We start from the raw sequence: 14,713 nt of genomic DNA on the forward strand, positions 1-14,713 counted from the left end.
TCAAAATAATGTAAAAAAAGGATTCTACACAATGACGTTATTCCTCCTAACAGGTTAGCCAATGAATAGTGAATTCATCACATCCAGGAATTTTTCAAGGTTTCAAGAAGTATGATCATCTGCAACAACTTCTACCAGAAACATCCCAGTTCCTATCTTCATACATGGAAAAACTAAGCCACCTAACTACAGTTATTGTGCCATATGACATAAAAAGCAGTGGTTGAATTTCCATTAACATACATATTTGTTCACAGTTGTCTGCAGCAACAATGTGGAGCCTTTTTGCTGTTGATATGAAGTATGCTTTAGAAGAACATGAGCAGCACCGCCTTTGCAAATCATCAGCATACATGAACTTACACTTCAAAGTGAAGTGGTTACACACTAATTATGTGAAGGATGTGCCTCCATATAAAGGATCAGTTCCAGAGTATCCAGCGTAAGTACATGATACATTATTTGTAGCAGTAAAATGACAGAAATATTTAAGGAAATTCTTTGTGAAGTGCTTTTATAGGTCTTCAGTAGGTAAAGTGCTAACTTATAATATCCAGTGCATTCTCATCAAAGTTGCCAAAGGTGGCAGAAATGTGTGCGTTGGGTGTGCTTGCTTGTGTGAATGAAAATCTGTGTGTGTATTTCCTTTTCTGATGAAGGCTATGACTGAAAGCTATTGTGTAAGTGTCTTTCTGTTATGCCTGTCTGCAACTTAACGTATCATCTTTATGGTAAGTATCAGTCTATCTTTTGCTTAAATTGTTCATATTCCAACCTGGAGTTCCCATATTTTAAAATGCTAACTTAAATGTCATAGAATGGCTTGCACCCAAAACAAGTATAGGAAAAAGAAATACCCAAAAATGATCAATGAAGATTAATTTTAAGAATGTTGAGTTCTTTTAAGTGATCCATAGAGGTTAGTCTGAAATGAAATAGGAAAGTCACTCAATACTCTGATAAAGCAGTCTGTTCTCTCCAACCTGTGACAGAGGGTCCTGAATGACTTTTCAGTTTTATCTCTGAATAAGCTCATTTCTCCCATGTTTTCCTCTCTTACACAAGACAAAGGAATCCACACTTCTGAAAGCTAGCATTTGTGCCTCATATTGTTTCTGTCTTGTCTGTTCCCACCCCGTGAGTAAACTGTTTTCCATGTGCATTTGCTTGTAAGTGTACAATCAGTTCTATTACACAGATGCTCATGTTCTCTTTTTTGTAAATTGTTGGTTGGGGAAATTATGTGTCATAATTCCATACTTCTACAGTTTTTATTGTGTATTGTAGTCACACGATATTGTGATTGGTTAGATTTAAGTCATGGCAATATTGTTGGTGCCCTGGGGTGTTTGTTATTTGTTTGATGTTGTGGAGGTTTATCATTTAGTTTTTATTATTACTGAATTTTTGTAACAATATTTAGTTACAGTAGCTCAGTGTTCCATTGGAGGTTTTACTGCTGCTGTTTCTTATATGAAAAAAAAAAAACCAATAGGACAAACAGTTTCATAGAAGGACTTTCTGCAGTGTTTTACCCTGTGAGAGAGTACACAAGATAGTAAAATTATTCATCATGGTTGCCGTACTGTGCCATTTTCTAGGCTCTACTGATCCAGGTGGGACTAAACAGAACCATCTGTTTACCATCAACTTCTATCTCATAAGTAGTTCACAAACTTATTTTTCATTAATTCTTTGGTTGGATTGATTTTGTGCCTGTTACATTTCCATCTGAATGTTTAGACCACTTTTTATGTAACATGTCCACTGTAGACTGCTCAACAATGTTCAAGGTAAGAGTCCTGATGCAACATGAAAGTAAAACACCACTGGTTTAGTGCAGGTGCTTTGCTAATATTTTCAGAGTTGACTTGTGTGAGATAATACAAGGTGTGTTTTTTAGTAAGGTCTGTTTGAACATAAGAACACAATGAAAGATTATTTCAAAAAAGTAAATTTGTTTGCATGAAGTACATACCTCACTCTGTTTTTCAACATAGTTGCCAAGTTTGTTCAAATATGTATCATACCTCTCAACCAATTTTAATATACCCTCTTCTTAAAAACTTGCCTCCTGCTCTGATAACCAAGAAGTCACTGCCGTTTTCATGTCATCATCATTATTGTAACGGTTGCCACTGAGGTGTTCTTTGAAGTGGAGGAACAGATGATAATTGCTCAGCACAAGGTCAGGAGTGTAGGGTGGGTGGTCTGAAACTTTTCAGTCAAAACTGTCCAGTAAATCGCGGGTCTGACCTGCAGCGTGAGGTCTTGCATTGTCATGGAGAAGGACAATTCCCTTTGTCAGCATGCCATTTTGTTTTGAATTACTCTGTGTAGCTTTCTCAGGGTTTGGCAGTATGCTTCTGCATTGATAGTGGTTCATCATTGCGTGAAGTTGACCAACCTAACACCATGCTTATCCCAAAACATCAACACCATGATTTTACACTGGGACAGTGTCAGTTTGCCCTTCACCTTTACAGGTGAGGGTGTGTGTCTCCATTCCATGCTCTGTTGCTTGGATTCAGGTGTGATATGTGAAACCCATGTTTCATCTCCAGTTATGATCTGACCTAAGAAACCATCATCTTCTTCATGCTAATGAGTCAAGAACTTCATCACACACTCAAATCTTTGGTTATTGTGCTCCTCTGTTAGGAGTTTCGGGACCCAACGGGAGCATGGTTTCCTAAACTTTAGGAGTTCAGAAACAATGTTGTAAAGTATTGATCTCAACACATAAGGAAATTCATTTGAGAGACCTGTTATTGTGAAGTGCCTTTTCTCACAAATCCTCACTTCAACTGAAGCCACCAAATCATCTGTAATTAAAGAAGGGTGACCAGAGCGGACCTCATCATGGACCTTGTCATGGCCGTCTTTGAATTCTCATACCCACATACGCACTTTGCTTCCACTCATAACAGTATCATCATACAATTCACAAATCTGTTGATGAATTTCTGCAGCAGACAGTTTCCTTGCTGACAAAAACCGTATCACTGAGCGAACAACACACGCTCTGGGCGAGTTGATAGTCTTAAACATTTTTAAAGCACAGATCAGAACCGTACATGTTTGCAGAAGAGCTAAAACTGAGCACAGTTGTTCCTGAGGCTTGCTGATACACGATGCAGGTGCTCATTGCAGTGTCTGTGTCTGTGTATGTGCGGATGGATATGTGTGTGTGTGCGAGTGTATACCTGTCCTTTTTTCCCCTTAAGGTAAGTCTTTCTGCTGCTGGGATTGGAATGACTCCTTACCCTCTCCTTTAAAACCCACTTCCTAAAATCCTGCCCTGAAATGAGGTGTATGTGCTGATGGATATGTGTGTGTGTGCGAGTGAACACCTGTCCTTTTTTCCCCATAAGGTAAGTCTTTCCACTCCCGCGATTGGAATGACTCCTTACCCTCTCCCTTAAAACCCACATCCTTTCATCTTTCCCTCTCCTTCCCTCTTTCCTGAAGAAGCAACTGTCGGTTGCGAAAGCTAGAAATTCTGTGTGTGTGTTTGTGTGTTTTGTTTTTAATATATTTTTCCCATGTGGAACTTTCTTTTTATTATATATATATATATATATATATATATATATATTAAAAACAAAGATTCCAAGACTTACCAAGCGGGAAAGCGCCGGCAGACAGGCACATGAACAAAACACACAAACACACACACAGAATTACAAGCTTTCGCAACTGGCAGTTGCTTCGTCAGGAAAGAGGGAAGGAGAGGGAAAAATGAAAGGATGTGGGTTTTAAGGGAGAGGGTAAGGAGTCATTCCAATCCCGGGAGCGGAAAGACTTCCCTTAGGGGAAAAAAAGGACAGGTGTACACTCGCACACACACACACACATATCCATCCGCACATACATGGTGTATGTGCGGATGGATGTGTGTGTGTGTGTGTGCGAGTGTACACCTGTCCTTTTTTTCCCCTAAGGGAAGTCTTTCCGCTCCCGGGATTGGAATGACTCCTTACCCTCTCCCTTAAAACCCACATCCTTTCATTTTTCCCTCTCCTTCCCTCTTTCCTGACGAAGCAACTGCCAGTTGCGAAAGCTTGTAATTCTGTGTGTGTGTTTGTGTGTTTTGTTCATGTGCCTGTCTGCCGGCGCTTTCCCGCTTGGTAAGTCTTGGAATCTTTGTTTTTAATATATTTTTCCCATGTGGAAGTTTCTTTCTGTTTATATATATATATATATATATATATATATATATATATATATATATATATATATATGATGATGTAAATAAAACAGAAAGAAACTTCCACATGGGAAAAATATATTAAAAACAAAGATTCCAAGACTTACCAAGCGGGAAAGCGCCGGCAGACAGGCACATGAACAAAACACACAAACACATACACAGAATTACGAGCTTTCGCAACTGGCAGTTGCTTCGTCAGGAAGGAAGGAAGGAGAGGGAAAAATGAAAGGATGTGGGTTTTAAGGGAGAGGGTAAGGAGTCATTCCAATCCCGGGAGCGGAAAGACTTCCCTTAGGGGAAAAAAAGGACAGATGTACACTCGCACACACACACACACACACATATCCATCCGCACATACACAGACACAAGCAGACATATTTAAAGGCAAAGAGTAAGGGCAGAGATGTCAGTCGAGGTGGAAGTACAGTGGCAAAGAAGTTTTTGCCTTTATATATATATATATATATATATATATATATATATATATATATATGCCTAAACACACACACAGAATTACTAGCTTTCACAACCGATGGTTGCTTCTTCAGGAAGGAGAGGGACAGACGAAAGGATGTGGGTTTTAAGGGAGAGGGTAAGGAGTCATTCCAATCCCGGGGGTGGAAAGACTTCCCTTAGGGGAAAAAAAGGACAGGTGTACACTCGCGCACACACACACACACACACACACACACACACACACACACACACACACACACACATATCCATCAGCACATACACAGACACAAGCAGACATTTGTAAAGGCAAAGAGTAAGGGCAGAGATGTCAGTCGAGGCAGAAGTACAGAGGCAAAGAAGTTGTTGAAAGACAGGTGAGGTATGAGCGGCGGGAACTTGAAATTAGCGGAGGTTGAGGCCTGGTGGATATCGAGAAGAGAGGATATACTGAAGGGCGAGTTCCCATCTCCGGAGTTTGGATAGGTTGGTGATGGTGGGAAGTATCCAGATAACTCGGACAGTGTAACACTGTGCCAAGATGTGCTGGCCGTGCATCAAGGCATGTTTAGCCACAGGGTGATCCTCATTACCAACAAACACTGTCTGCCTGTGTCCATTCATGCGAATGGACAGTTTGTTGCTGCTCATTCCCACATAGAAAGCGTCACAGTGCAGGCAGGTCAATTGGTAAATCACGTGGGTGCTTTCACACGTGGCTCTCCCTTTGATCGTGTACACCTTCCGGGTTACAGGACTGGAGTAGGTGGTGGTGGGAGGGTGCATAGGACAGGCTATCCGTGATCTGAAAGCTGACCGATCCATGATCATTCTTCCGGCTGACAAGGGTTCCATGACCGTGGTACTTGATCATCGAGAGTATGTGGCTGAGGGTCTGTGTCAGCTTTGAGACAACTATACATACAAAGTTTGCCAAGGTAACCCCATTCCTGATGTCCAGGCGGAGCTTCAAGGAATCCTCAGAACCTTAGGCCCCCTACAAAACCTTTCACCTGACTCCATCAAACTCCTGACCCCACCGACACCTCGCACTCCTACCTTCTACCTACTTCCTAAAATTCACAAACCCAAACATCCTGGCCGCCCCATTGTAGCTGGTTACCAAGCCCCCACAGAACATATCTCTGCCTACGTAGATCAACACCTTCAACCCATTACATGCAGTCTCCCATCCTTAATCAAAGACACCAACCACTTTCTGGAACGCCTGGAATCCGTACCCAGTATGTTACCCCCGGAAACCATCCTTGTAACCATTGATACCACTTCCCTATACACAAATTCCCGCACATCCAGGGCCTCGCTGCAATGGAGCACTTCCTTTAATGCCGATCACCTGCCACCCTACCCAAAACCTCTTTCCTCGTGACCTTAGCCAGCTTCATCCTGACCCACAATTTCTTCACTTTTGAAGGCCAGACATACCAACAATTAAACGGAACAGCCATTGGTACCAGGATGGCCCCCTCGTATGCCAACCTATTTATGGGTCATTTAGAGGAAGCCTTCTTGGTTACCCAAGCGTGCCAACCCAAAGTTTGGTACAGATTTATTGATGACATCTTCATGATCTGGACTCACAGTGAAGAACAACTCCAGAATTTCCTCTCCAACCTCAACTCCTTTGGTTCCATCAGATTCACCTGGTCCTACTCCAAATCCCATGCCACTTTCCTTGATGTTGACCTCCATCTGTCCATCCGTCCACATCAAACCCACCAACAAGCAACAGTACCTCCATTATGACAGCTGCCACCGATTCCATATCAAACGGTCCCTTCCCTACAGCCTAGGCCTTCGTGGCAAACGAATCTGCTCCATTCCTGAATCCCTGGACCATTACACCAACAACCTGAAAACAGCTTTCGCATCCCGCAACTACCCTCCCGACCTAGTACAGAAGCAGATAACCAGAGCCACTTCCTCATCCCCTCAAACCAAGAACCTCTCACAGAAGTACCCCAAAAGTGCCCCACTTGTGACAGGATACTTCCCGGGACTGGATCAGACTCTGAATGTGGCTCTCCAGCAGGGATATGACTTCCTAAAATCCTCCCCCTAAATGAGATCCATCCTTCATGAAATCCTCCTCACTCCACCAAGAGTGTCTTTCCGCCGTCCACCAAACCTTCGTAACCTCTTGGTTCATCCCTATGAAATCCCCAAAGCACCTTCCCTACCCTCTGGCTCCTACCATTGCAACCGCTCCCAGTGTAAAACCTGTCCTATGCACCCTCCCACCACCACCTACTCCAGTCCTGTAACCCAGAAGGTGTACACGATCAAAGGCAGAGCCACATGTGAAAGCACCCACGTGATTTACCAATTGACCTGACTACACTGTGACGCTTTCTATGTGGGTATGACCAGCAACAAACTGTCCATTCGTATGAATGGACACAGGCAGACAGTGTTTGTTGGTAATGAGGATCACTCTGTGGCTAAACATGCCTTGGTGCACAGCCAGCACATCTTGGCACAGTGCTACACCGTCCAAGTTATCTGGATATTTCCCACCAACACCAACCTATCCAAACTCCGGAGATGGGAACTTGCCCTTCAATATATCCTCTCTTCTCGTTATCCACCAGGCCTCAATCTCCGCTAATTTCAAGTTGCCGCCACTCATACCTCACCTGTCATTCAACATCATCTTTGCCTCCACACTTCCGCCTTGACTTATATCTCTGCCCATACTCTTTGCCTTTAAATATGTCTGCTTGTGTCTGTGTATGTATGGATGGATATGCGTGTGTGTGTGTGTGTGTGTGTGTGTGTGTGTGTGTGTGTGTGTGTGTGTGTGCGCGCGCACTAGTATATACCTATTCCTTTTTTTGCCTTTTTTCCTTTTTTTCCCCTTTTTTCCCTTTCCTTTCCCCTAAGGTAAGTCTTTCCACTCCCGGGATTGGAATGACTCCTTCCCCTCTCCCTTAAAACCCACATCCTTTCATCTTTTCTTTTCCTTCCCTCTTTCCTGACGAAGCAGCCGCCGGTTGCGAAAGCTCAAATTCTGTGTGTGTGTTTGAAAGAAACTTCCACATGGGAAAAATATATTAAAAACAAAGATTCCAAGACTTACCAAGTGGTAAAGTGCCGGCAGACAGGCACAATGAAAAAACACACAAACACACACACAGAATTACTAGCTTTCACAACCGATGGTTGCTTCTTCAGGAAGGAGAGGGAAAGACGAAAGGATGTGGGTTTTAAGGGAGAGAGTAAGGAGTCATTCCAATCCCAGGAGCGGAAAGACTTCCCTTAGGGGGAAAAAAAGGACAGGTATACACTCGCACACACGCACATATCCATCCGCACATACACAGACACAAGCAGACATTTGTAAAGGCAAAGAGTTCGGGCCCAAATTATTGTAATTGTGATTTATTATTGTTCTGGGGGCAGTGGTGAAGGCTTGGTGATGTAAAGGAGGTTGGCCAAGCTGAGTTTGTAGGAGAGCAGTGGTGGCTGATGATGTTGCTGTGTGGGAGGCTGCAGAGGGACAGGAAGCGAAACATCAAGGTTGAATTCGTTTAGACAAGTTGGGACAGCTTTCTGAGATGATGTCTGACATGTTTTTACAGTTTGAAGTTGGTTTGGCAGATGATATCATACAAGGACACATGAGGACCAGATATCTGCATGATTTTGTAGAAGGAGAGAAGTCTTGTGGAGTTGGAATTGCTTGACAAGGCATATAGGTCACAGGTTGGGTGGGTAAATGCAACAGATTGTTGTACTTGAAACTGTAAAAGAGGCTGGTTTAGAGTGAGATTTCATACAGAAACAGTAATTTTCAGTGTTAGGCCTTTTGGAGTAATTCCAAGGCACTTGCAGGTTTTACTTTAAATGGCTCTGAGCACTATGGGACTTAACATCTGTGGTCATCAGTCCCCTATAACTTAGAACTACTTAAACCTAACTAACCTAAGGACAGCACCCCTCACCCAGTCATCACGAGGCAGAGAACTTGCAGGTTTCAAGAGACAGAATGTACTTCCTTAGTTCTGATAATGCAAAAGCATGTTTTCAAAAAGAATGGATGTAATATGTTATGAGGTTCATCATAGCAAGAGAAGAGAGTTTGGAGCATTAGAGGTGGTGGGAGTGGCAAAAAAGAAAAGCAGAGGGTGGCAAAAGATAGCAAAATGGAAGAAAAGCAAGGTAAAAGATCAGAAAAATTCACACGAAAATCATGAGAACAGACAGTGGTTAACAAGAGGTAATGCGTATGTGAGAATTTCTTGTCAGAAAAGTCACCTACATGGTACAAAAAAGATTGGAGAAAAGTCTTTAGGGAAAGTCTTGAAAAGAGACAACATTTTAAAAACTTGACAAAAAGAAAGAGGAAGTTGTAGGAGAAAATGTAACTGAAAATCTGTGCTAGAAAAGACACTGGAGAAAGTGGTACAGACAAATAAGCGAGTGGACCAACATATAAAGTAGAAAGCAGATGAAACTTTGAACAAGATATATGACAACAAAGACTGATAAGAGGGTTACAGAAGAGGGAATGATGCCCATGCAGGCTAATGTATCAATGAAAATATTCAGTTTTTGACAATGTAATCTAACTGGATAAGTATAAAACTTACTCACCAAGTACTGGCTGGAGACCACACATATATAAAGGTATTACATATGGAAGTGTTTTTAAGCCAGTGCCTCTTCTTCTTTGAGAAGGGTTTGAAGGGAAAGTGAGAGGTGCAAAGGAAAAATGCTGATGAGGTTTAGCATGAAGGGTAGAGTTTGGACATCCTTTCTGCTCACCTTAATCAACTTTATCTTTGATGGGCCGACATACAAACAGATCATGGGTACAATCGTGGGAACAGGGATGGCTCCTTCCTATGCCAACCTTTTCATGCCTTGCTTGAAGAGGGCTTTCTTGGGATCCCTAAGTCTTCAGCCCATGGTGTAGATTAGACACATTGATGATATCTTTGCCATATGGACTCATGGTGAGACTGACCTGTTCAAATTCCTGGAATCTAAATACATTCTCCCAATTAAATTTCACATGGTCATATTCCACATCCCATGCCACTTACCTTGATGTTGATCTCATCCTAACTGAAGGCCAGCCACACACTCCTGTTCACATTAAACCTACTAACAAACAACAGTACTTACATATTAACAGTTGTCATCCTTTCCAGGTCAAACATTCCCTCCCTTACAGCCTTGGCAATCAATTCAGACGTATTTGTTCAGATGCAACTCATTACAGCAATACACCACCATTCCCACCTACACCTTCACTGCTCAAAATTACCCCAACAACCTAGTTCAAAAGTAGATACCCTTGGCCATCACATACAATCCTCGAAGCACTGACTCCTCCAAGAAACAACTTAGGAGTACACCTTTTGTCACGCAGTATTATCCTGGTCTTGAATGAATTAATTAGCTACTTTGACAAGGCCATGACTTCTTAGACTTGTTCCCCAAAATGAGGTACAGCCTCTTTTCCCACCACACCTAGAATAGCTTTTCATTGTCCTGTCAGTGTCTCTAATATCCTTTTAAGGCCCTATACTTCTGCTGCACCTATCTCCCTATTCTATGTCTTCTGCCCTTGTGACTGTCCCAGCTGCAAGACTTTCCCTATGCACCCTCCTACCACCACTTATACCAACCAGCCTTGTAACTGGCAAAACATATACTATCAAAGGGAGAGCCACATGTGAAATGACCAGCTGTTATGTAAATACTTTTCAGCCTTTTACATCATCATGACTACCACCCAGCCATCAGTCAGGATGAGTGGGCATTGGCAGAGGGTGTATACCACAACACACAATATCCTGTTGCAGAGCATTCTCTGCAACATGACTGTTGTAAGCTTGGTGCCTATTTCACTGCACTTGCCATCTGTACTCTTTCCCCAGACACCAGTTTCTCAGAACTCTGCAGGAGGAAACTGGCACTACAATATGTTCTTCATTCCCACCACCCACTTGACCTTAATTTATGTTAATTTCTTCGGTCTCAGCATTTCATCACAATAACTATGTCTTTCTTCATTCAGTATAATTTTTCTAGATATTTCATTTTCTGACCTTTCCAATTTTTGCTGCCCTCTTCACGCCTCTATCAAATACACTGTTATTAACTTGTACACGTTGTTTTCACAGTAATCTGTGTCTTCCACATTATACTATCTTCCACCTCAAGCTCTCAGGTTTTTGTAATAACTTTTATATGTGTGTTCCTGCCACTGCTTGGTGAGTAGAATTTGGGAATCAGTCCAAACCTGATGGTTACTTCTATCATAATTTGTGCATTCTTTTTCTATTCTTAAGAACACACACACACAACCAGACACACACACACACACACACACACACACACACACACACACACACACACACACACACACATGGGACAGCATAGTCAACAGGACCAACTGCGGACTATGGTGCAGAGCTGAGTGGAACATCTGAATCAGAGGCTCAGAGGGCTCTGCACTATAAGGTGGTTGGGTTTTGGGTTCCACTGTATAGGTCAGGAGTCCATTACATGCAGGAGGTGGTTACATGGGTAGCAGGGGCTGTGCGTCATGTACTGGGCAGTTTTGTAGGTGATAGGGTCTCGGGGAAACACAAAAAGAGCCCCAGCCTCAAAAGGGTGCAGGCCAAACACCAGAAAAACATAGATACAGGATCCATCCGTATAACATTTGTAAATTGTCATACCTCTATTGGGAAAGTACCGGAGCTTCAAGTACTAATAGAAAACACTGATGCTCAAATTGTTATAGGCACTGAACGCTAGCTAAGGCCTGAGAAAAGTTCAGCCAAAATATTTGTGATGAATGTAATGGTGTTCAGAAAGGATAGGCTAAATGCACTTGATGGTGACATCTTGCAGAGAAATTGAATTAGAAGTTAGTATGGGCAGAGGTCAGTTTTGGCAACCAAAATAAAATAATATTTGGAACCTTCTACCGAGCTCCCAACATAGATGATATAATTGTTGAAATGTTCAAAGAAAACTTGAGTTTAATTTCAAACACATACCCATTATTGTTCATAGTGATTTTAACTCACCCATGAAATGTTGACAAAAATTCATATTTAAATCTGTAGGTATGCATAAAACATCATCCAAAATTGTGCTAAATGCATTCTTTGAAAATTATTTTGAGCAATTGGTTCATAAGCCGACATCAATAGTAAATGAGTAAATGGTTGTGAAAACACCCTCAACATCTTAGCAACAAATAATCCTGAACTAATTACAAGCCTCAAAAAGGATTTGGAGATTAGTGAACACAGGGTTGTTGTAACGAGATTGAATGCTGTAACCCCCAAATCGTCCAAAAAGAAATGAAAAATTTAACTATTTTTAAAAAAAGAAACAGAGGAAAATTCACTTCAGACCTTCCTTAGAGACAATCTCCAATCCTTCCAAATTCATGGTGTTCATGTTGACCAGATATGGCTTGAATTCACAGAAATAGTATTGACAACAGTTGAGAGATTTATAACAAATAAATTAACAAATGATGTAACTGCACCTCCTTGGTACACAAAGTGATTCCGAGCACTGCTGCAGAAACAATTTAAAAAATCATACATAATTTAAATGAATGAAAAATCTCCAAGACTGGCTATCTTTTGGACTTACCACAAATGCAAACAATAGTTTCCACAATGAAACTTTGTCTTGAAACCTGGCAGAAAATATAAAGAGTATCTGGTTGTGTGTAAAGTATGCTAATGGTGATAGCAATGGAAATACTATGGATGACAGTGCTGCCAAAGCAGACCTTCTGAACCCAGCCTTCGAAAATTCTTTCACCAAAGAAGATGAACTACGTATTCTAGAATTTGAATAACAAACAGCTGCCAGCATGAATAACTTAGAAGTAAATATCCTCAGAGTAGTGAAACAACATAAATCACTTCATAAATCAAGTCTTCCTGTCCAGAATATACCAGTCAGCTTTCTTTCAGAGTCTGCTAATCCAATAGCTCTATTCGTAATGATAATATACGACTGCTCACTTGGTGAAGATCCATACCCAAAGACTGGAAATTTTGACAGGCCACATCAGTATTCAAATCCCATACATTAATATCACTATGCTGCAGGATTTTGGAATATATACTGTGTTTGAACATTATGAATTAACTATTGACTCACAGTCAACAATGATTTAGAAAACATCATTCTTGCAAAACACTACTATCTCTTTACTCATATGAAGTGTTGAGTGCTATTTACAAGGGATTCAAATTGATTCTATATTTGTAGATTTCCAAAATGATTTCACATTGCACGTCACAAGTGGCTTGTAGTAAAATTGTGTGCTTATGGAATATCGTCTCAGTTATGTTATGGGATTCATGATTTCATATTGGAGAGGTCACAGTTCATAGTTGATGGAAAGCCATTGAGTCAAACAGAAGAGATTTCTGGTGTTCCCCAAGGTAGTGTTGCAGGTCCTCTGTTGTTCCTCTTGTACATAAAAGATTTAGGAGACACTCTGAACAGCTGGCTTGGTTGTTTGCAGATGATGCTGTAATTTATCATGTAGTAAAGTCATCAGAAGATCAATACAAATTGCAAAACACTTTAGACAAAAATATCTGTATGGTGCAAAAATTGGCAGTTGACTCTAAATAATGAAAAGTGTGAGGTCATACACATGAGTGGTAAAAGGAATCCGCTAAACTTCGGTTACATGATACATCAGTCAAATCTAGAGGCCATAAATTCAATTAATTACCTAGTAATTACAGTTATGAACAACTTAAATTGGAAAGAACACAGAAAAAATGTTGTTGGGAAGGCAAACCAAAGTCTGTGTTTTATTGACAGAACACTTAGAAAATTTAACAAAGCTACTAAAGAGACTTGCTACACTACACTTGCCTCTCCCCTTTATGAGTACTGCTGCATTGGCTGGGATCCTTACCAGAAAGGATTAATGGACTACATCAAGAATGTTCAAATAAGAGCAGCACATTTTGTATTGTTGCTAAATAGGGGAGAGAATGTCACTGACATGATACAGCATTTGGGGCAGACATAATTAAAACAGAGGTATTTTTCATTGTGGTGGAATCTTCTCACCAACTTTGGCCTCCGAATGTGAAAATGTTCTGTTGACACCAATCTACATAGGCAGGAACAATCATCATAATAAAATAAGTAAATTTGAGCTTTCACAGAAAGGTATAGGTGTTGATTTTTTCCGCACACTGTTCAAGATTGGAATAATAGAAAATTATTGTGAAGGTTGTTCAATGAACCATCTGCCAGGCACTTAGGTTTGCAGAGTATCCTTGTAGATGTAGATGTAGATGTGGAGAGGGGGTACAATCTCAGGACTGGGAAGGTAGGATGGGAACTTGTGAAGGTTGGAGTCAGGGAAATTGCAAGAATGATGGAAGTGATGTTAATAGTTCTTAGGTTATCGAAGTGCATCATTCTTGAAAGAATATTTCAATCTGGTGTTTTAACCTTGTTCCTGGAACTGGCTGCACACTGTCAGTTTTAGCAAGGGCGAAGTTGGGGTTTTCTCAGTGGGCTGGCAGAGAATAAACAAAGTTTTATCATGGGGCTAGATAGAAACAAAATATGGGTCGATGGTAAAGGAAGCAGTAGTGTAAATGACTTTTGAAATAAATAATTTCGGTGTTCAGAGTTAGAGATGGTATTCTAACTGTTGTTAAAGTAAAGAGAAAGTGTAAAAAAATAGGGAAGTAATCATGTTTAAACATAGGAAATTTAGATGCTGTGTAGCCGTTTACAGCTAAAGGTACAAAGGAAATACCAGGGTTTGTGCTATGGGTGTAGAAGAGAATGTAAATATGTGTAAGAAAGGACAGAGAATGGATGAATGAACTATGGAAAAAAATAAAGACAATGTCAAAAGTAGTATAATATGAGAAGCGGAAACGAAGTGTGTCAAATCAGCAATAATATTTCTGTACTTTGTGCATTTGTGACACTAATCATTCTTTCATCTCAATTCCTGTCCTGTTACCTCCAGACTGCCAATAATACACTTTGTA

At 41.0% G+C, this 14,713-nt stretch overlaps 1 protein-coding gene across 1 annotated transcript in view; it reads left to right on the top strand.

The window, feature by feature from the left end:
- LOC126281764 (protein unc-13 homolog C-like) overlaps positions 1-14,713 on the top strand; it is a 1,053,980-nt gene that overhangs the window by 891,987 nt on the left and 147,280 nt on the right. Inside the window, exon 21 of the mRNA XM_049980962.1 lies at positions 258-442. Coding sequence (XP_049836919.1) covers positions 258-442 — 185 coding nt within the window. The remainder of the gene's footprint in view (positions 1-257; positions 443-14,713) is intronic.

Source organism: Schistocerca gregaria, chromosome 7 (assembly GCF_023897955.1).
Source record: "Schistocerca gregaria isolate iqSchGreg1 chromosome 7, iqSchGreg1.2, whole genome shotgun sequence".
NCBI classification, from domain to species: Eukaryota; Metazoa; Arthropoda; class Insecta; order Orthoptera; family Acrididae; genus Schistocerca; species Schistocerca gregaria.